The 24665-nt window shown below is 42.8% G+C and overlaps 1 protein-coding gene across 1 annotated transcript in view; it reads right to left on the bottom strand.

Moving 5' to 3' along the window:
• Positions 1–24665, bottom strand: part of LOC109462683 (guanylate cyclase 32E-like) — a 42005-nt gene that overhangs the window by 7003 nt on the left and 10337 nt on the right. The window contains exons 6-24 of the mRNA XM_019759243.1: positions 23975–24141; positions 23213–23348; positions 21734–21888; positions 20565–20670; positions 19796–19874; positions 19446–19548; positions 18487–18636; positions 17901–18005; positions 17499–17570; positions 16914–17003; positions 16350–16422; positions 15863–16012; positions 15022–15193; positions 14492–14632; positions 13641–13764; positions 12926–13031; positions 12391–12528; positions 9021–9119; positions 4826–4917 (exon numbers count right to left, since the gene is read on the bottom strand). Coding sequence (XP_019614802.1) covers positions 4826–4917; positions 9021–9119; positions 12391–12528; positions 12926–13031; positions 13641–13764; positions 14492–14632; positions 15022–15193; positions 15863–16012; positions 16350–16422; positions 16914–17003; positions 17499–17570; positions 17901–18005; positions 18487–18636; positions 19446–19548; positions 19796–19874; positions 20565–20670; positions 21734–21888; positions 23213–23348; positions 23975–24141 — 2258 coding nt within the window. The remainder of the gene's footprint in view (positions 1–4825; positions 4918–9020; positions 9120–12390; positions 12529–12925; positions 13032–13640; positions 13765–14491; positions 14633–15021; positions 15194–15862; positions 16013–16349; positions 16423–16913; positions 17004–17498; positions 17571–17900; positions 18006–18486; positions 18637–19445; positions 19549–19795; positions 19875–20564; positions 20671–21733; positions 21889–23212; positions 23349–23974; positions 24142–24665) is intronic.

Below are 24665 nucleotides of genomic sequence, written 5' to 3'. Positions count from 1 at the left end.
AATGTGGTCTAACATTACTATTTACAAGTTCAACTTCTTCTCGCAACTTCTTCTCGCTTCTTTAGGCAGTTATAGATGTAAGAACATATTGGGCTAATGATACATTGTTTGTCAAGTTTCATAAGAAATATTATAAACAGTGTCGACCTTGCTCCCGACCTACTCCTAACCATGGTTGGGGGAGTTCGGCTAGTGTTCTATTTTCGGCTGTGTGTGACAGGGGCTTAAAAAAACTGCCTGTCATTTTGTAACGCTCGGAAGTTGACAGTTGGACTAACGCGTTCGCCATAAAGTTAGCGGGCGACTCAGCATGCATACACGGGTGCAATTAACCCCTGGACGTCAACAGTTCAAGTCCTTATTTAACCCGACAGGGCTGAGTCCAGAGTCAAGTTAAGTTCAGGTATAGGCTTTTTAAGGGCATTCCAATGTAATTTCAGGGCAGCAAAACTGGATTTTTAATGTCAATTTTCTGGTCATTCTTTTAATGTAGTAAGTTGAATCAATCTAAGTTAGAACCGGTTAAAACAGGTTTATACCGATTGAAAAGAGGTTTAATACGGTTACAAATAGGTTTACATCGATTGAAAAGAGGTTTAAACCGGTTACAAACAGGTTTACACCGGTTACAAACAGGTTTACACCGGTTGAAACAGGTTGACACCGCTTACAACAGATTTACGCTAGTTACAAACAGGTTAACGCTGGTTATTAACTGGTTTGCACGGGTTACAAACAGGTTTACACCGGTTACAAACAGGTTTACACCGGTTAAAACAGCTTTACACCGGTTACAAACAGGTTTACACCGCTTACAACAGGTAGCCACAGGCTAGCTCTACCTCTTTTTTTACCTCTTTCTTTTACCACGGTTACAAACATTTTTACACCGGTTACAAACAGGTTTACACCGGTTACAAACAGGTTTAACCGGTTACAAAAATTTTTACACTGGTTACGGCAATGCTTCACGGCGTGGTCGCCATGTTCTCTCCCCGTGCGTACTAGTATCAGGGCCAGCGATTCCCCCGGAGATTACTGTGATCTAGGGTATCGCTATGTGATGTTTACACCATTCCTGACGGGGAAGGAATTCTTTCTCGTGCCAACCTCCTGACTCTGGTCAACTGACGACTGCGGGCCGCGCTCCTCTGGCGCCGGCCGGGCTGGGCAGGGAGGGAGGCCGACACGCCCCGTGATGATTAATCGGGCTCAGATCATCGCGCGCGCCCGTCCCCCGACCTCACACAACCTAACAACCAAATAGGAAACCTTGTCTGGGGATGGATTTCTCTCTCCCTTACACTATCAGCCTGCTGTCAAACAGAAAACAGTTTACTTCCAAAATACGTGCTGGTCACACAGGACGAAACCAACCCGTGTTCTCAAACTTCTCAAACTCCTACAACCTAACAACCAAATAGGAAACCTTGTCTGAGGATGGATTTCTCTCTCCCTTCCTCTATCAGCCTTCTGTCAGTTTGGGCCCTAACCGTCAGTTTACCTTACAAATACGCGCTGCCTGCGTTCAGGTCACACAGGACGAAGCCAACTCGTGTTCCCAAACTTCTCAAACTCCTACAACCTAACATTATTTAGTAACAACCAAATAGGAAACCTTGTCTGGGGATGGATTTCTCTCTCCCTTCCTCTATCAGCCTTCTGTCAAACAGAAAACAGTTTACTCCCAAAATACGGGCACAGACAGAGGGACGAAACCAACTCGTGTTCTCAAACTCCTACAACCTATAGAAAACCTTGTCTGGGGATGGATTTCTCTCTCCCTTCTCTATCAGTCTCCTGTTAAACAGAAAACAGTTTACTTCCAAAATACGTGCTGGTCACACAGGACGAAACCAACCCGTGTTCTCAAACTTCTCAAACTCATATCAAACTCCTACAACTTAACAACCAAAAAGGAAACCTTGTCTGGGGATGGATTTCTCTCTCCCCTTCTCTATCAGCCTGCTGTCAGTTTATTTCCAAAATACGAGCTGCTTGCGTTCAGGTCAGAGCGACAGAGGGACGAAACCAAATCGTCTACTCTTTCCAGTCTCTTCCCGAAACCTCGTAGAGGCTACGAGAAGGCAGGCTGAGTGGATGTTGAGAACTTTTTCCTGTACAAGATCCAACATTAGATTTCTCTCCCTTCCTCTAGCAGCCTTCTGTCAGTTTACTTCCAAAATACGTGCTGCTTGCGTTCAGGTCACACAGGACGAAACCAACTGACTCGTGTTCCCAAACTTCTTAAACTCCTATAGCCTAACAACCAAATAGGAAACCTTGTCTGGGGATGGCTTTCTCTCTCCTTTCGTCTATCAGCCTGCTGTCAAACAGAAAACAGTTTACTTCAAAATACGGGCTGCTTACGTTCAGGTCACAGAGGGACGAAACCAACTCGTGTTCTCAAACTTTAGATCTAAAACTCCTATAACTTAAGATCACTTAACAACCAAAAAGGAAACCTTGTCTGAGGATAGATTTCTCTCTCCCTCTCCTATCGGCCTTCTGTCAAGCAGAAAACAGTTTACTTCAAAATACGTGCTGCTTGCGTTCAGGTCCTCTGCTTGGAGAGTTCTGTCCTAATCTCCAAGCAGATCCCTTTCGGTGGCAAGGCAGTATCCATAAGCCAGAGGAGTTTGCACATCCACCTCACCTTCTGTCTGTGGCTAATCAGCCAATGGATACTGCCTTGCCGCCGTATGATCTGCTTGGAGATTACCTCTGTCCCGCTCTCAGTAGAAATGAAGAAGGATGTGTGTAATCACGGCGGGCGGGAAATTGGCGGATTAACGGCCTCAGACACGACCGCAAACTCGTCCCCAGGGACGGCGCTCATCAGCGGGCGTCTGTCGTGTCCTGAGCTAGCCGCTGGTGGTGGGGAGTGGGGCGTCAGGTGGGGAGGGGGGCGTCAGGTGGGGAGGGGGGCGTCAGGTGGGGAGGGGGCAATATGTAGGACATCGTACCTTCGTGACGTCGTGGGACGTTCAAGCAGACTATGACAGAACAACTGCCGACGGGAATCTGAGATAGCTTTTACCGTAACAGGGCAGGTGAATTTTGCATAACGCGTACATGATATTGCTCTACGAATACACGTTGACTTGCTCCAAGTCCGCCATTTCATAACCATTAAGCCCTCTTCTATGACATTTGACCAAAAGAAAGAAAGAGTGAAAGACAGGTGCCAAGGTTTGCTTTCCTTCAGCGATATTACATTTTTGTCTCAAAGATATCAATATTCTCTATGTGATAAGATTGATCCAACTTTTAATACTACATTTAAAAATTGACCAGCAAATTGGCTCTGATAATCCAGTTTTTCTGCTCTTAAATCGCCTTTAAGGGGGGAAAGGGTCAGTAACAACCATGGCCAGCTGAATTCTGCCGTGTTGATGACATATCTGTACAGTTGCTCCAGCTAAGATCGATCAGGCTCTTAGGCAAGGCTTAACCAATCAATACAAACTGGCGCCTCTATTACCTTAGCGAAAGCCAATTTTGCTAGCCTCCTGTGCAGGCCTCCGGGCGGGTGGGAGTTTTGATACTGCGTTTTGGAGAATTTTTAACGCGTTCTTTGGCCGTTTTGTTCTTTTTGCTTGCCATGGCGGGTACAAACCTGCTCTAGGCGGCTGGCTGTAGGATGGCCGGCAAAAATCGCGTTAAAAAAATCTACAAAACGCAGTATCAAAACTCCCACCCGCCCGGAGGCCTGCACAGGAGGCTACAATTTTGCCGCTTCCCGCCAAGTCCCAGGCCGATACTTAAATTTCTTGAAGCTTCCCATCATTTGGTAAACATGGATCTAAATTGAGGCACGTCGTATTTGCAGCAAACGAAAATTAGTCCCCGAGTAGATATGGGAAGGGAAGATGATGGAAAGGATCATTAATCGGTTTCTGACCGAAGGATCTGGGTAAAAACGTCGTCAGAAACTTGAAAAAAAAATGTTACGACCCAAAATGGTGTTGGCCTGACGGCGCATTGCGTTACGCACAGAGGACCTCAAAATGAACAATTCTAGTCTTTTGAAATCTTTTTTTTTTTCGTGCACATTTTGTTACAGCTTGAATACTTTTCAGATAGAATCTAAAACTATCTAATTACGGAGTTTGAGCTGGTCAACCCCTGTAACTTTCTGTTGCAGAGGAATTTTTGAGATTGAAGTGTGGGAAAGTACTTTTATGAGGCCTCGCTTCAGTGTAACATGTAACTATAGCCTACAATGGTCAAACGTAATGGTGACATCGGCACTGTCTGCACCCACGTGACTATGACGTAAGTATCGTCCGCCATGTTGGATGGTGAAACTAATCTCCAAGCAGATCTTTTGGTGGGGGGAAAGACAGTATCAAATTGGCCAGTCTGTATGCATTTACTGGCCAATTTGATACTGTCTTACCCCCCCCCCCAAAAAAAAAGATCTGCTTGGAGATTAGGTTAAACCTGGAAGTTGCGAGGTACATCTGTACCTGTATATTCACTAGCAGTCATCTTATACAAGTGCACATTAACAGTCGTGGGGTCGTGTGGCGTAGCGGCAGGACTCGAACTCGACTCGAAACCAAGAGGTCCCGGGTTCGAGTCCTGACATGCCACTGATCTTGTACCCTTGGAAAGGCACTTTACACGACTTTCCTCACTTCGCTCAGGTGTAAATGAGTATTGTATTGTCCCGTGTTGGTGGCGGCATTAATATAAGTTGAAAAACTTGAGTGTGCCGTCACCACATCTTGTGATTACATGTTGGAATAAATTTAAAAAAATTAACAGCATTGTGGACGTGACGTCAAATACTATATAATACATAATGTACAAAACTGACCTTCATGGTGATCACACCCCTCTTGACCAAGTGGTATCCCCCAAGTCTGTCCAGGACGTTTTTACACTCCTGGCTGCAGTGGATCTTCAGCGCTAGAAGATTTAATAAATAAATAAATAAATAAATAATTTATAAAGATGATCTTGTATGATTGTAGTACAGTGCGTAACCCGTGTTTGGGAGAGCCACACCCCACGCACGTTAAAGATCCCACCGCACTTATCGAAAAGAGTAGGGGACCTTCCCGGTGTGAGCGGTTCAAACATTACAGTCTGGTCTCAGGTTTGACATCTTGAAGAGGTGATAGTCACCTGTTATGTCAATCCTTCCACAAATGTGGTACATCTTAAATAAAATAAAATAAAACAAAACAAAATAAAATAAAGTAATTGTCTAGTAACAAAAAGTAGAAATATATTACTAATAATTGTTAGTTTTATTTGTTATGTATGCCCACGTTGTTAGCTATTGCTTGCTTACATTGCATGCAGTTAACACTATCGGGCATCGATATGCAAGTTATTATTTGATATTGATTGTAACAAATCTTGGACCATCTAATAAGTTTACACACATTTCTATTATTATTTGATATGTGTAGCCAGTCTTTGGCCTTTTAACTTTTATAATCAAGTTGCAAAATTATGAGCTAATGTGAAATTTCAACATCATCAAAACTGTACTACGACGAATGTAACCGAGGCGTAACTCAGAAGGTTACCATACTGTTTCTACTTGATATTTATGGGTTCACCACACCACGAAGTGCTGTGGTGAAACCATATTGCTTTTTCTGATGTTTCTTCTTCTCCTCCTCCTTCTTCTCCTGCCATTTTTTAAATGGATTCAGCTTCTTCATTTTAGGGCCCAAGGTCCTGAAATTTGGTATGGAGGTACAGTGGGCAAATACCCCTAGGCGTTTTTTAAATTATTGTGATACAGGCTTTTAGAATGGTTTTATTTGAGTTTTTTGGCTGTGTTATAGCAAATGTATTACTGTATTAGTGTGCCTTGTTTACCACGTTTGGGCATGAGTCATCACAATGGAATGCAGGGCATCAACCAATAGGCATGCAGCTTTCCTCTATACTTCTTGCTGATTGGCTGTTGGGATTTAACTTGATTAACACCTGCACAGAAGCATTTCCATACTGACAGTATGTCTGTATTCAAGTGTTTTGGTAGGTATTTCAAGCTTTCCTGCTCCAGCATTGGAATGCCGGGCATGGACGTTTTTTTTTATTTTGAAAATCAACAGTTTGCATTATGCAATTAAAAATCCTAACCAATAAAGTAGGGAATAGCTATCCAACTGTTGTTTTAGTTGTATTTTACTTCATATTATAGTTATATCAATGTAAATCATTGTTTTCCCTTGTGTTTCCCATTCTTTCCCTGCCATGTCGTAAAATGTGGTGAACCCATCGCTGTATTTGCTCCAAAGCAAATATTGGCCTTTCTAGTTTAAACCAGTCTTTTGTCATCCAACTTTCTGAGAAGTTACAAAAGTTATGGCCTATAGCTACTGCAAGAGTGATTTCCGTTACCCACAAATGTACAATTATACCGTTCTAATCGCCACCACCAAGTATAGAATGGGCACCTCCACAATAGAAGATGTCCAACAACACCAACTTGCAGTCTTTTGTCATCCAACGTTCTGAGAATTTACAAAAGTTATGGCCTATAGCTACTGCAAGAGTGATTTCCGTTACCCACAAATGTACAATTATATCGTTCTAATTGCCACCACCAAGTATAGAATGGGAATAATAGAAGATGTTCAACAACAACAACTGCATGGTGCGGTATTGTGAAGGTAGAGCCAACAAACTGTCCCAAAAGGGTGTTACTACTTGATATTTGTAACCAGTCTTTGGTCATCAAACTTTCTAATAAGTTAAGAAAGTTATGGCCCAGTGTGAGGAACTTTCTGTTGAAATCTCCTTGCCTAGGGCAAGAGTAATTTCCGTTACCCACAAATGTACAATACCGTTCTAATCTCCACCACCAGGTATAGAATGGACATCTCCACAATAGAAGATGTTCAACAAAACCAACTTGCAGTCTTTTGTCATCCAACGTTCTGAGAATTTACAAAAGTTATGGCCTATAGCTACTGCAAGAGTGATTTCCGTTACCCACAAATGTACAATTATATCGTTCTAATTGCCACCACCAAGTATAGAATGGGCAGCTCCACAATAGAAGATGTTCATCAACCGGCCAACTCGCAGTCTTTTGTCATCCAACGTTCTGAGAAGTTACAAAAGTTATGGCCTATAGCTACTGCAAGAGTGATTTCCGTTACCCACAAATGTACAATTATATCGCTCTAATCTCCACCACCAAGTATAGATTGGGCATCTCCACAATAGAAGATGTTCAACAACACCAACTTGCAGTCTTTTGTCATCCAACGTTCTGAGAATTTACAAAAGTTATGGCCTATAGCTACTGCAAGAGTGATTTCCGTTACCCACAAATGTACAATTATATCGCTCTAATCGCCACCACCAAGTATAGAATGGGAATAATAGAAGATGTTCAGCAACACGAACTGCATGGTGCGGTATTGTGAAGGTAGCGCCAACAAACTGTCCCAAAAGGGTGGGAAAAACAAACACAGCGCGCTGAGGGACGGCCGCGGCGTGAATGAGTTTTTGTGTTCGGTCCGATGTCGCTTTTGTGACGTTGCCGGGGCCACGGTGTCCCTCTGGCCGGGAATTCGACAACCCCGGGATGGCACCTGTGTTAATTTGCTCGGTGGATCCCCGATAGTTAGCGAGGGTTGACTACAAGGTCACTATAAATACAGAATCTCCTTCAAAATGATATAATGGCTTGGACAGGGAGTGTGAATGCCACAATGGATGCGTGGGGAACAAAGACATTTTTCTGTCAGATCCGGTATCTTGTGGCAAGCCGTGTAAACAAGTTCATGGTCAAACATTTGACATTTCACTCTTACACTGGGTTCAACGACATCTGCGGGGTTTGAATGAGGGTAGAACAGTCGGGAGAAGGCCAAACTGACAGGCTTTGAGTCGGTGTGGACAGAGCGATTCGTCAAGTTGATAGCACAGGCCGGCAGTGAGTAGCCTCTATCAGACTCCGTGGGCTGCTGGAAAATGATGGCAAGGTGGTTCAAGGTTCTGGTTCGAATCCCTTGTCGAAAAGACCTGGGGTCGTTCCAGGTGTGAGTGGTTCAAACCTTACAGTCTGGTCTCAGGACTGACATCTAAAAAAAGTTACGTCAACCTTTATGTCAATCTTTTCACAAATGTGGTAAAGCCACAGGTGAAAATGGATATGTCTGTTGTACGTTTATGCATATGTCTGCGTTAGTGGCGGCATGAAAATAAGTTGAGAAAAAAAACCTGAGTGTGCCGTCACCACGTCTTGTAATATATTGAAAAGTTTATTGTAAATTCGTGCCCGGAGGCTAATTGCAAATTACAAAACATAAAAGAACAATGAAATAGAATATAAAATAACTAAAGTCTACATGATAAAGGTAGCTGTCTAGAACTATAACTATGTCTAAAACTATGTCTGAAGGGTTTGACATTTGTAATTTAATAAAAGTTGGAATAGAAAAAAAATGGACATGACGGTTGAAGGTGTGATCATGACCCTGACTTTCCCCGTGGGATTCCATCCGTGACGCGGTGTTCATCGTGTCTCCAAGGAATAAGGAATACGAATATTTCTATCTATCTAAAGGTCTGAAGCTGGGGAACGTATCTTTTATATAAGACATGGACATGCCGGTTGAAGGAGTAATAATGACCCTGACCTTGCCCGTGGGATTCCATCCGTGACGCGGTGTTCACCGTGTCACCAAGTAAGAAGGAATACGAATATTTCTATTTATCTAAAGGTCTAATCCTGTGGAACATATCTTTTATATAAGACACGAAGATCAAGATGCAGCCATCCCTCAACAGAGACGGGGGGCGCCACAGACTTTCTGCAACCTATGATCCACTGCTCACGGAGTCACGTGTGTTATCTGCGTGACGTCACGGAAGCGGTGGATTGTTCATTCCTTGAAAAAGACTGGAGTTGTACAGTCGAAAATTTGGGTGAGTCCAATTTTTGTTGTGTTGGAAATTACAGTTTAAACTTACTTCATAATGACTTCTACCAACACAGATGAACTTTCAAGATAAGACACGAAGGTGACCCTGACCTTGCCCGTGGGATTCCATCCGTGACGCGGTGTTCACCGTGTCACCAAACAGACAGTACCGGGGCATCTTCAGTCCCACCACGCCTGCGCAGCACGGACCTGCAAAAAGGGGGTACAAAACTTTCTTCAGAACTTTGAAACCAATTAGGATCCACCGCTAGTATTCCTCGTATTCACGCATATACAAATATATACAATACTCGACGCAGTCACCACACGATATCAACAACATGCAACATATTAACAGTTACAAGAGTACGTCGATGAAGGTTAGACATCCAGGTAATACGATACGCCAAAAAGCAGTTACTCAAGCAACTGGATATGATTTTCATATCATAATCATATCCAGTTGCTTGAGTAACTGCTTTTTGGAGTTACAAGAGTACACTTATTTAAAAACAAACAATCCTATTGCGCAAGTACTAGTGTGCTACTGATGGAAATGTAGAGACTGTGTGGACTGCACAACGAACCGCGGTGGGTTTGAAATCTTTAGTTTCAAGGTTTGTTGCAAATTCATGCCCGATGGCTGATTCCAAGAATATTGGAAATGATGAAATAATAGTAAACAGTAAATATGACCCTAAAGTAATACTACTAATGCTACCTCTAATAAGTACTTTTATTGAACTTCATCTTGTGACCACTTCGATGAAGAAATATTTGGTTTGACTCAATGAATGAATGAAGACCTTTATAGATTACATGTAGATAGTTTTGACGTAGAAGTCACGAAATAATATTACAATTCTAATCATGAAACCGTCAAATTAAATGCACGCGAACATGCAAAATAATGATGATGAAGCACGTCACAATAATAGGTTATAATACGCAAAATACATGTACATGACGCACAAGTGAATCAGCCACTGCTTCCAGGAATTCCTCCACATACAGAAGCAGGGCTTGAAATACTGGGTGCATGTGCACCTTAGTGCACCCAAAATTGGAGCTGTGCACCCAATTTTTTCTTTGGGTGCACCCGTGCACCCAAACATTTTACGTATGTAAAGATGTTAAATGTATACTACTTTAGTAATACATCATATTGTTGACATTTAAGCGTCAGAAAAACAAGAAAATCCTTGTTGTAGAATTTTTCTTTATAAATGAAACATAAGTAGTTTTTGCTAAAATTCTATATGGTGCACCCAAACAATTTTTTTGTGAACCCAGTTTTTTTAAGTTGGGTGCACCAGTGCACCTATTCCAAGAAATGAATTTCTGTATCTGTATCTGTATCTGTATAGCCGGTATAACCGCCTTTCGGCGTAACACACCAGCTTCGCAGGCACGCGGCGCGGCGGCAGCTGGCTATATTACACCGATCGACTTGTTACACCTAACCCTTGAACTTCTAGCTCTAGACATTGTTTAAAGCTATCTATTGACAATGCCCCTACTGTACCTGGTGACAGTGAGTTCCACTCTGCGATAGTTCTAGGAAAGAATGAATTCTTGAACACCTCAATCCTTGGTTGATAACTCTGGTACTTGAATGCATGGCTATTTCTTGTTCTCTTCTGGGCTGGTATTAGTTACTTAGTAGTTGGGACATCCACCAGTTTATTTCTAGCCCTGTATAGAAAACGTGCAGCCTTGATGACAAAACCAATACGGGAATTGATGAGTCAGCGAAGCCTATCCATTTCTCATTTTCCGCTAACCCATTTTCGCGTGGTGAATTGACGCACCGGGCTTAGGCAGAAGAATTGACCCTTATAACATCAAGGAGAGAAAACGACTTGATGACTCAAGAAGCTTTCAGCGGGGCTTAGAAATAATGAGCCATTTTTTCCTCAAACAAGTTCCCCTCTGGGGAGAAGCTTTCGGCAACAGTCTAGCCTCTGCCAGGCTTCGGGAGGCGGCTGGAAAGAGTAGAAATTGGCCAAATAGAGAGATAACTAACACATACCAGGGGAGTTGGTCTGCTAGAGAGTACAGTCTGGTGCGGCAAACTGTACTCTCTATCGGACCAACTCCCCTGGCATGTTATCTCTCAGGCTATCAAGTTGGCCAATTTCCAGCACCCTCCCGAAGCCTGGTAGAGGCTAGCTGCAGTCATCTGTCTAGCTTTCATTACGCGGTGAATCATCTTTCAACATAGCCTATTACCGTTTCCTGGAGTGTACCCAGCACGGGACGAAAATTAATATTTAAGCACGCTTAAACCGAGCGTAAAGGCCGCGTTTCTTCCCACTTTCCGCACCTTTAAGGCCCCTAAACGTAAACGTAAAGATTACCTTAACGTGGACCTTCCGGAAGTTCGTAAAGGGCATTTATTTTCCAACTTTCACGGTGCCTTTCGCGACTTTTAGATGCTTAAAGGCATATCCTTTACAGAGAATCATGCACGGAAATCATGCGTTTACAGTGGCCTTTCCATAGTCTTTTGGGTACCTTTACAATTTCTGCAGCCATCTTGCTAGCTCTCATTACGTGGTGACTCATCATTCAGCGCAGCCTATTACCGTTTCCTGCGGTGTCCCCAGAGTGCTGCCCTGAGGTACACCCAGCCGGGACACTCACTCACAGGCCGCGGGGTGCAAGTCATGTGTGTAGAAATGTCCGTTTGCGTAAATGCAATTAACAAAAGCTATTTTCATCCTATTTTGTTGAGGAAGGTTAGCATGTACCGGGCTTCAGGAAAGAGTAGAAATTGGCCAAATAGATGATATGCCGGGGGAGTTACTCTGCGCTATAAGAGAATAAAACGGCAAACTGCTCTCGTAGCGCGAACCAGCTCCTGGCTGTCTATTTGGCCATTTTCTACTATTTCCAGACTCTTCCCGAAGCCTAGTAGAGGATAGGAGAAGGCAGGCCGAGAGGGTGTTGAGAGCTCTTTCCTATACTCGGATTGATCCAAATATAGATTTTTTCTGGAGACAATGGACGTAGGTCGACCGGCTACCAGAGGTGTACCAGTTCGGGGGAAGAAATTGTGACTGGTATTTGAATTAACGGACAAATTGGTGGACACGGATCCGAACGAGCATTTTGTCAAATTAGGAAACGATTTTAGTTTGAAATGTTTTTTTTTTTTTTGCCTTCTACAAATATTTTCAGATACTGATGTTGGCAACGTTGTGACAATGCAGCAAGTGGAATTACTTCATGGTCAAGGGCACTACCTTTCAGTCAGTAACCAATGGAACTGTAACTGCATCGTCGTCCATCGTCAATGCAATTGAAGAGCTAAACCACAGAGTTAACGACAAAATATAACGGAAAAGAGTCAACGGTAGTGATTGGTGACTTGGCTAGAGAGGTAAACCATACCATTATACATGCCTCGGCAGCGAGAAGTTGTGTAATATAGGATACCAGCGCACCATGCGGAAACAGTTTGAAGTGCAGTGCTGACCTGAGTGGATGCCTATCCTGAGGTGCATCTTGTGGTCTCCCCTGTGCCTGATCTTGAAGCTGGACACGGCCTTCAGCAGGGCGAGCGCCATGGACGCGATCTCACCGCCATGCCGGTCACCGTTCTGGATGGGCAGACCTGGAATGATTTGTTAGTGTATCATTTGTTCAGTAAAATATATCAAGACAATCAAATATCAAGACAATCCATCTAAACCTTCTCGAGTTAACACGCACACACACACACACACACACACACACACACACACACACACACACACAAACAGGCACACGCACACACGCATACACACACACACGCAAACGCACGCACGCACACACACACACAAACACACATACACACACACACACACACACACACACGCACGCACACACGCACACGCCCGCACGCACACACACACGCACGCACACACACACACACACATCCGGGATGTTAACAGTTGTCCGAACATGAGTGTAGATAAAGCACAATAGCGCCCTCTAGTACAGGTGGGTTGCATTGCAGGACGGATAGTTACCTGATACCACCATGTACGCGTCACCGATGGTCTCCACCTTGTACACGTCAAAGTTGCTGATGATGTCATCGAAGCAGGTGTACAGGTCGTTCAGCAGGTCAACCACCTGGGCATGGAGGGCAGATGGAGGTGACGTGCGGGAATAAATCGGTAGGTGACGTTAGTACAAGCTGTGTCTCATGTCTGTGTGTGTGTGTGTGTGTGTGTGACTGTGTGTGTGTATGCGTGTGTGTGTGTGTGTGTGTATGTGTGTATGGATGTGTCTGTATTGTGTATGTGTGTGTGCATATATACATATATACATACGCACACACATTATATATATATATATATATATATATATATGTGTGTGTCTGTGTGTCTGTGTGTATTTGTGGGTGCGTGTTTGTGTGTATACATACGTATGTGCGTATGTCTGTATTGTATATTTGTGTAATGTGTATACATGTGTATGTGTGAACACGAGCATGTGCGTGTGTGTGCGTGTGTATGTTTTCTCTCAAAATTAAGACTAACCCTCACCTGCAGGGGCGTGCTCTCCGCTGACAGGGACTTGAAGCCCACGATGTGTGTGTGTGTGTTTCAGAGAGTGTGTGTGTGTGCGCGCGCGCGTGTGTGTATGTGTGTGTGTGTGTGTGTGTGTGTGTGTGTGTGTGTCTGTGTGCGCGTGTGTGTGTGCATGTGTCTGTATTGTACATGTGTGTGTAAGCCTAACCTGTAGTGGCGTGCTCTCCGCTGACAGGGACGTGAAGCCCACGATGTCGCTGAAGAAGATGGTCACCATGTCGAACGACTCCGGATCCACCCTTTTCCCTCGCTTCAGTTGGTCTGCTACGGTTCTACAGAACATGGGGCATCATTGTGGTCAATATACAGACGCTTCTGCATTTTTGGCAGCACAATGTAAGTCTTATTTGCTCAGAAGGGAAAGCGAATTGACGAAAACAACATTTCGTGAACCTTGCTATGATGCTTACAAGTCCACACTCTTATCCTTATCCTAAATCCAGTACTCGTAAACAGTACTTTCAGTAACGCATTTTTCAACACACTAGTATGAAATTCAATTACCGTTTGGACAACAACTTCTATAAATAAATAAATATATATATATATATATATAAACTCATTAGGGCCTGGTCATACACTTCAAGAAAGGTAGCGATTTCGGTGACAAAGCGGCTGAATTTTGCAGGGCACATGCAGGACTGAGTTCCTACATCATCTCCATTTTGCAACAATCTTACAAAGATATGTCGATGAAGGTTAGACATCCAGGTAATACGATACGCCAAAAAGCAGTTACTCAAGCAACTGGATATGATTTTGAAAACGTCAGACGTTTCAGCTAGTATCCACTAGCTTTCGTCAGTGACTGAGAGACCAGAGGGGAAATGCAGGTTTATAAGCACAAACTATTGATTGATATGCAAATAAAGTGAAGACAAATTTTTGGAAGTCAAAAAAGGAACAAAAGTCAGACAATCTTACAAAGATCTTACGACGAAGGTAACGAGTCCCTAAACCACATCATTAGATAAGACCACACTGCTCTGCAAAGCTTACTTGGGCAGCATGCTGTACAGCAGAGCGTCGGTTTTCTTCTTCTCCTCCACCAGCTGGTGCGTCCTCTCCTCCACAAGCTCCTCCAGGTTGTTGGCGTATTTCTCCATGATGTTCATCATGTTGTCAAAGATGTTGGACTTCCTGAGGTAGAAAAAAACCCAAACCACAAAAAGTGTTTTGATAGTTTTTTTGTTACTTTCAAGTTCAAGGACCTCCTGGAAGTATACTGTGTTTTTATAAATGTATTGGAACTGTGGAGGGGATTGTATGATGTTGGGTATCACTCCGCTTCCTGAATTCCTCCAAGTACTACCCACATACTCGCATCCTTTCAATCAGCTGTCAAAATCACTCCCACACCCCACGCAAGCGGTGAAGTGATTGGCCAGTATAAATTTACCTCCACTTACAAGCAGGGAAGTATCTGATTGGTCGAAGGCTGGTAAGCCCTACGAAAAACTACTGGTGGGTCTGACAAAAGAAGACGCATATAAATTTGATAGAGTTGAATTGAAGGTAAAAGTACGTACATGCCCCTTTTCATGGGCTTGAGCAGGTTCCTGACGGCCTTAAACTCCGGGCGTGACTCCGGTAACTCCGCCCAGCAGACGTGCATCACGTCAATGACGAACTTCTCACAGTCCAGGTGCTGCGTGTCCGGTCTGAACAGGTCCGTACCGCCGCGGATCTTCTCCACGATCTCTGCGCGACGGAACCAAGGAAGTCATGATTATACCACTGAACGAAAAACTAGATTTACCATTGGCAGTAAATACCAGTAAAGTTGGGTAATGTTTACTTTGCTTTTTTTTATTTAAATAAACACTTCTGGACTTAAGAATGGTAGTAAATAAAAGTCAAGTTCCAGACTTTTAAAACAAGGGTTGTAAATCAAATAACCGGACTTGACTTTTATTTACTGCCATTGTAAAGCCAGCTGCTATATACAAAGTTAACATTACCTGAATTTACTACCTTTGGTAAATCCAACTTTTCGTGCAGTGTACAGGTAACGTTACATAATATAGTTCAAGTCGGACTGCTTGTTCATCGTGTATTACTTTGTGACACAGACCACGCATCAGTTTGCGCTACAGTCTACGTGAGAATAATAGAGCACAAGAATAAGATTTAAAGTCTTGGAGTCGACAGCTCTAAATAAGGCTCTCCCTTCGTGTTTACTACCATAAAAATATCAGAATACAACGACAGATTTTGCCATGTATATAGGGCCATGTGCAAAGGGTTTCAATTATTGAGACACACATCATTTACCTTAGCGATAATTCAAGATTGAAGAAAGCAAGAAAGTAAGTTCCTTGACCTTGGTGCTGAAATGCCGTCACTTGACATGCGCCATGACCTACTGACCTTTGGGGTCCTCTGCGCATGTGCCGTACGGCCCCTCCCTGCCCTCGATCTCGTACAGAATGATGCCGAACGCGTACACGTCACCCTTGGGCGTCCCTCGCGCCTGCGCACTAGGGTCGCGTAACAGTTCAGGCGCTTTCCACAGCAGGTCTGGGGATAGATAGGAAAATATAACGGAAAATCATATTTCCTGAAATGAAAATGTATATATTTTGTACCATAGTAAGTGTAAAATATGTGTATAGATGCAAGAATTTAAATAATGTTGATGCAAGAATTTAAATAATGTTAAGTATCGTTATCATATATTTTACTTTCCCCCCATGACCTCAATGAAGAGCGGCCAGCTTTCATGAATAACGAATGATTCAGACCTCCTTGTTCAGACAAACAGAAACATGCTAATTAGACGAATGCACACTGAGCATCTGTTGTTAGCGGCGGCTTTTAGTACAGAGTACTTGAATAACAAAGTTAACAAACGTACTTCGGTAGTACGCATGCTCGCCGGCCTCGTCCTTGCTGCCTGCCTTGAACTCCTGCAGCCCGAAGTCCGTCACCTAAAAGTAGAAAGGCCAAAAATGTGACTTTTCAATCTTTTCTTAATTATGTTAACTTCTTTTATAAAATAGAATATCCTATAGCTACAACAACGGGAAATCTGCATAGGCATTGGGGCAAATGGGGTACTTTATTTTCTTGAGTTTTTCATTATCAGCATTATGATTTGAATTATTTTCTTTTGATTCATAAATAGATAAAAAATTATCTAAACTAGAAAGGTAACATTTTCAAACCAAATGCATAAAGTTTACCTTCGCATATGGTCTGCTCTGTTAATTCGTACTTAAACGCATTCATATATACATGTATGGTGACAGGAGCCTACATCCCTCCTGCTATAAAATTGCAACATGATGCGACATAACCCAACACTAGTTACCACGGTAACAGTCTGGTTCAGGTCATTGACCTTTTTGGTTTGGAGAAGAAGAGCAAAGGTAGCAAAAATAATACGTTTTCCTTCGGTAAACATAAAAATGTCGTTGACCTTGACGACCCAGCGGCTGTCCACGACGCAGTTGGAGGACTTCAGGTTCCCGTGGGACTTCAGCTCGGACGAGTGGAGGTAGATCATGCCCTGATAATGTACACACAGTGATTGTGGTGAACGAGCATGTTAGAAACTACACATTAACCGTAACTTGGTGGTGGTGGTGGGCTTATAAGCACTTAAAGGCACTTTTGACCAGTTTTTGACGTCACATTAAAGATACCTATGAGCAATAATTCTAAAGGTAGGTCATGCCCTAATATACACACAGTGACTGTGGTAAACGAGCATCTTACGAAAAAAAAGAAGCTATCTTCAACATTAACCGCCGCTAGAGTGAGACGGGGGGTGATATAGACTTCCCGACACCTTGCTGATGCCCCAACACGTATGCAGGCACACCAGCTATTAATAGAATTAGACAGAGACAGCCAACGGTACCAGCCTCCTGGCACTGTTAACCAATTACGCCACGTTTAAGTCTTGGGCCCGTCGTATTGCCAGACGTTCAAGTATGTAAAGGTAAACTGTGCATTTTTCATAGTTTCTATAACAGAACAAATACGCTGAATTCGAAGTTACCTTTAGTATATCCGTGACGATGGACGCCGTGAACATGGTATCCAACTTGACGTCCGTGTTCTCCAAAATGTCCTACAGTACGGAGGAACAACACCAGATATTTGTCAGCACCTCCAATACTAACTGCTCAACCGGCGAGAAGACAATCTTTTGAATGTTTGACCATTTCCAAAACCATATCTAGTAGCTTTAGTAACTGTTTTGGCGTATCTTATTACCTGGATGTCAAACCTTTATCAACACACTACATTATGGTATTTATATAAACGTCATAAGCAATTCAGTATCTAATGTTCAATCATTTTGAATAGTTTCTATTGTCTGATGTAACGCAAAATTTTTGGAATTTGCCTATGATGTGGCTCAAATAGATTGATATCTTGAAGTAAAACTACACCGTACCGTTAGACTGCCCTTCGTACAATATTCGGTAATGATGCAAATGTTAGGGGAGTCGACGCATGCGCCGATGAAGGTGGCGATGTTGTCATGCCGAAGGTCTTTCATCTGTGGAACAAAAAATCAAAACGCCGAATATTAGGCAGAAATAGACAACAAGCGAAGACGGTTTCTATGCAATGGATACATGGCAAATACCATCACTCTTTTCACCCCATAACTAAGAATTACAAGCCACTATCATTTCATAAAGACTGTTACAAATATTCATATTTTCCACAAACTGTCAGAGACTGGAACACTTTGCCTCAAGAAATAACAGATACTGCGGAACCCACGAAGTTCAACGCTGCAGTACTACAACACCTGAGGACGCAGCAATAACGCATCGCACAACTCCCCTGCACGCTTTACCCCAATTTAGGGGTGTTGTGCAGTACCCGAACAAGAACAAGAACAAGAACTGGCCCCACAGACTGATTGATATTGTAGTGTGACATGTGGGTGGAAATAACTGCGGTAATACAAACAGACACGCAAACAGACACTTCGGAAAACAAAACAGAGAATCACTGTCTTTTCTACTTACAAGTTTCAGCTCCTTTCTCACGCTCCTGGTTAGATCCACGTGGTTCTTGTGGACCCATTTGATGGCTACCGTGGCCCCTTTGTAGTAGCCGACATGAGCGAACACCTGCGCTGTGTCACTGTTCATCGTCAACTGGGAAACGTTCAAGCACTAGTGGGAAAATGGAACAAAAAACAGATCTTCACTTCGCGTGCGTAGAATGTTACAGAAATTTCTGTGGGGTTTCTAGAATTCTTGCAGACTAATTACATACAATGCTCTTGATATTGCACCAGAGGCGTTGCCAAAATTGTATTACTGTAACTGCGCAATTGAAATGGTTTATACTAGGGCTGCGTACCTAAACGTAACATCAGGTACAGGTACAGGTACCGGTACAGAGGTTTAGGTACAGGTCCGGACCTGTACCTGTACCTGAACAATTTGACAAATTAACACGTGTTCTTCACTTTTTCAATCATGACACAGAAACAATAATAAAGTGTTGACAACTTGTCAACTTATTCAGAAAACATCAAACATAACTAAGTTAAATTATGTTTCCTTTCTCAGTTCTCAGTCACTTAATCTCAGAGTCAGACTCACAGACTCACTTACTGAACAGTGAACACACTTACTGACAAAAACTAGATATAACAAAATGTATGTTACCTATCTTTAGTCATATACATGGTGTAAAGTGTAAACTAGATATTTCGGTATATACTCGTTACTTCATGATCCGGTATTTTGGACCTGTACCGAAACGATTTTTACGGTATTGGACCGGTACAGTGTACCGGTCCGCAGCCCTAGTTTATACATATTATGTGATAAAATTTTAAGTGTGGTTAATATCCATGTTCTCATACCTTTCAAACTAAAAGAGAGACGAGAGAGAGAGAGAGAGAGAGACAGAGACACAGAGAGAGAAAGACAGAGAGAGAGAGAGAGAGAGAGAGAGAGAGAGATGTACTGACCCTGCTGCTGGTGTTGAGTTTGCTCCTCATGCCGCGCCGCACGATGTCCCTGTAGTCAATCTTCCACAGCATCCTGGCCAGCTCGGACTCGTACTTGTAATTTCTGACAGGCCACGAAAACATCGCACATCAGCTTCAGGTTTGTAATAATTATATAATACATATTATATATAATAATAATCATTTCCATACATAATAGCACGACATTCAAGTACTACAAGGTATATGGCAATGGCTTCTATGCAAGGTACGGATAGTCTCAATACAATGGAAACCGCTGTAGGTCAGTCTTTACAATCAATTATCAGCCCACAATGATATGAAAGGGGCTTGAAGACACTTTTTCCTACCTGTACACGACCAGTCCGATAATGAACAACACCAGGCAGAGGCCTCCTATTACACTGCCGGATATTTCCGCAGCGAAATCTGTGGATAATACAACACAACAAACAAGGACACTTGTCAAACACTTTAAGGCAAAGTATGGAAATGTTTTGTGAGTGGTGTCTTAATCATGTGTCGTATCATCAGTTATATATACCTTACAATATTTCATATAGAGTGCTTGACCATTCTTTTCGGCCGAACGCAATTAAAATTCAGCTGGCAACTTCTAGGTTGAACCACCCAACATGGCGGACAACTCTGACGTCATAGTCACGTGAGTGACAATTATATATATAGAGACTGGTTTATTATTTCGAAAGGAACATACATACAACATACATATAAGTTGCTAATTGCAGCCCGCAGGCTGATATGGGCAGCTTTTACAATGAGATACACAGGTAGAATATATCTAACATGTACATAACTTAAGCATAAGCATCAAATATTGCACTAGATTATTGCACTTTTATGTTAAAATTACGGCGTTACAAGATCGGTTACAAATTACATGATATAGCTAAAAACTATTACAACAAACATACAATACATACATAACTTAAGCATAAGCATCAAATATTGCACTAGATTATTGCACTTTTATGTTAAAATTACGGCGTTACAAGATCGGTTACAAATTACATGATATAGCTAAAAACTATTACAACAAACATACAACACATACTATTACAATAAACAGACAACACTCCCACACAGACGTTGCCTCACCTGGTTGTGTCAAGCATCTCTGACCTCTGAACCCACATGGTGGCTCCACCAGAGGCGGTGTGCCCCCCACCCAGTCTATCCCGTCTGGCGCCGTGATCTGAAACACCTGGAGAACAGAGCTAAGGGTCTTCACAGAATCCTATAGCTGATGTGTCATTCTCTTATACTTGTAGAGCCAAATATACTAGCTCCCTGTTGTACGTAAATAATCCACGCAAATGGAATACAGAACTAAAGCCTCGCATATTCACGATTATGACTGCACATTCCCCAAACACATTCCAAAACGTGTCTCAATCTTACATGCACCCCATTCCAAAACGTGCTCCATTCCAAAACGTGCTCCTTTAAAAAACGCGCTGCGTTTCAAAACATGCCTGAATCTAAAATTTACCCCATTCCAAAACGGCTTCATTCCAAAAACGTGCCTTAGTCTAAGTTCCCCATTCTAAAACGTTCCCCATTCCAAAACGTGCTCCATTCCAAAACGTGCCCCATTCCAAAACGTGCTCCATTCCAAAGCGGGCTGCATTCCAAAACACATCTTAGTCTAAAATGTGCCCCTTTCCATAACATGCCTCCGTCTAAAATGTGTCCTACTCTAACACGTGCACTATCAATAAAGATGCAATGGCACAGACAGGAATGGCTTTTGAATGCATTTGGAATACCCTTAATTTAATTTTGTACATATTTTGAAGTGTATGTTTATTTTCTTTATTGTATGTATTCATTTAGTGGTGGTGTCAAAATAAGTTCCCAACTTAAGGGCGCCACCACTAGGTCCTATATTCTGTTTGTGTGTATGACTAATAAAAAAAAAGAATGGCCCTATTCGGAATATGACGGTGTGCGAGGTGCCTTACTTACCGGTCTGCCGTCCTCCAAAACAGATTCCAAAACGTGCCTCAATCTAACATGTACCTCATTCCAAAACGTGCTTCCTTCCAAAATGTGCCCCATTCCAAAACGTGCCCCATTCCAAACCATGCTCTATTCCAAAACGCGCTCCATTTCAAAACATGCCTCAATTTAAAATGTACCCCATTCCAAAACGTGTCCCATTCCAAAACATGTCTCTGTCTAAAATTAATGTGCCCCATTCCCTGTAGAAAGATGCCCAAAGATGCCGTAGCACAAAAGGGAAAATGGCGTGTTGCCTTACTGACCGGCCTGCCGTCCTCCTCCCGGAAGATGGCTACAGGCAGCAGCCCGTGCGTGTGGTCTGACGTGGCCGGGTCCGAGTACGGCTTCAGCGCCAGGACCGTGATGTTGATCTCGGCGTCTCCGTTATGGTCTATGTACATCATGTTCCCAAGAACGCCTGCGGAACGTAGTGGTGATACAGTTATTAACAGCGGAGTATCTTGAAAGTTCACCTGTGTTGTCAGTATGAGGAAAGTTTAAACTGTAATTTCCAACACAAAGGCTTGGATTTACGCCAATTTTCGGCTGTACAACCCCAGTCTTTGTCAAAGGTACGGAGGATTGTTTTCGGTGGGTTTTGTGTGGCTTTGCCCAGCAGAGATGTTTGAAGGGAAATGACTGGATATATTTGGTCAATTGGATTGCAGGAAGGTAAAGCTTGAAGTAGTAAATGGGAAGTAGTAATTGCATTCCCCATCAATCTACTGTCAAAATCATCTCCCACCCACCATACAAGCGAAGCTACTGGGACAAGCAGACACACAAAGCCACAGCTCAGCCACCCGAGCAGAATTGATAACAAAATGAGAATTGAAAATCCTGCAAAGGGGTCTTGAGCAAAATCCGTGACAGCTCGACCCTAATATTGTGATTCTTCCCACATCGCACCTAAAGACCTGTAGCGAGCAAAATTTTCCCCAAGCCACAAACTACGCGACGGTAAAATTAGCACCAATATTAATGTGGTTCATATAACAATTTCATCTCCGCAAAGCGTCAGTCGCATTTAGTTTCGACACTTTATCACCTAACGAGCCTTAAATCGCGATGTGATATCCTATAATTGCCTATTACTTTATCACTCAGGATATAATGATATAGGAGATTAACTCTTAATCCACTATTGCCCCATTTCATCTGGCAATTACGGAGAAATGAACGACTTACGCGGAAAAGACCGATTCTGCGGGTAGAAATTGTGCGTGGTCACGATCTGGGATATGTACATTATCCTTCGGGGGTTTTCTGCCACGTTCTAACAAGATACGTGTTTTATCCTGTGGGATTTCTCTATCTGTGAGAAGGTCGTATTTGCGAGTACCGAAGGTCACAGTTGACCAGTTCCAATGCATTCACGAAAACTCGAACCACTTCCCATAGGTCCGGAATCTCGGATCTCTTGTTGCCACTTCGTCTTTGATATTTTATTGGGATATCCATTAGTTGCAAAAGTGACTACTGCAAAAGCAACTAGTCCACCTGGATTCCAAAATACATAACGCTACTCATACTACACAATCATATAAAAACGACAACGTTACACTTCTATACAAACATTACACTCATATACCACTATCATATGTTGACAGCTCTAGGTGAGAGAACTTTTTGTGTTGGATCTAAAGTTTTTTAAAACTTTAAACATGTAACTACCAACACAGATGAACTTTCATGATATTATGATTTTATGTTTCTTGATATTATGATTTTATATTCCTTACTCTCGTATTGCCTGCTGATTGTATTCTTGATGATGGCCTGTCCGTCTGTGACACTTCCTCCTTTCTGAATGGTCCCGTGGAGCGCATGCGCGTAGATCATAACAGAGTCGTACAGGTAGGCCGCAGTACGGGGAATCTGAAAACAAAAACAAAAAAGAAGAAGTTCTTTATTGACGACTATTTGTTTTACATGAGCCAACGTTTCGATGACCGTCTGTCATCTTCATCATGGCTAATATATGAGTTGTTTACTGTGAGATCGAGCTAGGTATTGTCACAACATAGTGGTACGAGTACATACGGTTCCAAATGCTAAGTATTGTTACTAGAATTGTTTATTGGACAAAGCAAACCTTTAAATATCACCATAGGTATCCGTAGCTATTGTACTGGACTAAGATGTTGTCTGGCCCAATTCTTAGAAAAATTACTAATGATTTGCTTCCGTGTAAACATGCTGCCATCAGCAATTGAGAAGAAATTCTATCAATATCAAGTCAGATAAGATCATCAACATCATCAAGTTAACAAAAAAATTCTGATTCTTACTCAAACCTTAATACCCAACGATTTACAGTTGCCGAATGATTTATATTGCCGTTAGTCTTGTATATACGAACGCTCATTTGTTGTTTTGTCATTGTCATACCTGTAATTTGTATTCTATGTCAGGGGTGTGATTGATATTAGCTTCGGCTAGAGTTTCCACCTCTGTGTCTTGTACTTTGTTGTTTCAATAAATAAAAAAAAACATCAGCGTACCCGTCTGGTGAGTTTTGAGGAGAAGTTGAAGGGCGGCTCTTTGCTCTTCTGGTCCACCTCTCTCTCGAACAGCGCGTAGTCTGGGTTACTGGGCGGGGAGGGGACGAGCACCAGCACCGAGCGGTACGACTCGATTATACCCGGCCGCAAGTCGGCTTCAAACGGACCTGGAACACACAACGCAGCGTTTCTACTTTCCATATCACTCACTCACTCACTCACTCACTCACTGACTCATTGACTCACTCACTCACTCACTCACTCGCTCGCTCACTCGCTCAGTCAGTCAGTCAGTCAGTCAGTCAGTCACTCACTCACACTCACTCGCTCGCTCACTCAGTCAGTCAGTCAGTCAGTCAGTCAGTCAGTCACTCACTCACTCACTCACTCACTCACTCACTCACTCACTCACTCACTCACCCACCCACTCACTCACGCACGCACTCACTCACTCACTCGCTCGCTCGCTCACTCACTCACTCACTCACTCAGTCACTCACTCACTCACTCACTCACTCACTCAATCACTCACTCACTCACTCACTCACTCACTCACTCAGTCACTCACTCACTCACTCACTCACTCACTCAATCACTCACTCACTCACTCACTCACTCACTCACCCACTCACTCACTCACTCACTCACTCACTCAATCACTCACTCACCCACTCACTCACTCACTCACTCA

Source organism: Branchiostoma belcheri, unplaced genomic scaffold, assembly GCF_001625305.1.
Source record: "Branchiostoma belcheri isolate BF01 breed outbred unplaced genomic scaffold, Haploidv18h27 scaffold12, whole genome shotgun sequence".
Lineage (NCBI taxonomy): Eukaryota > Metazoa > Chordata > Leptocardii > Amphioxiformes > Branchiostomatidae > Branchiostoma > Branchiostoma belcheri.
This window is presented reverse-complemented; position numbering and strand designations above follow the sequence as displayed.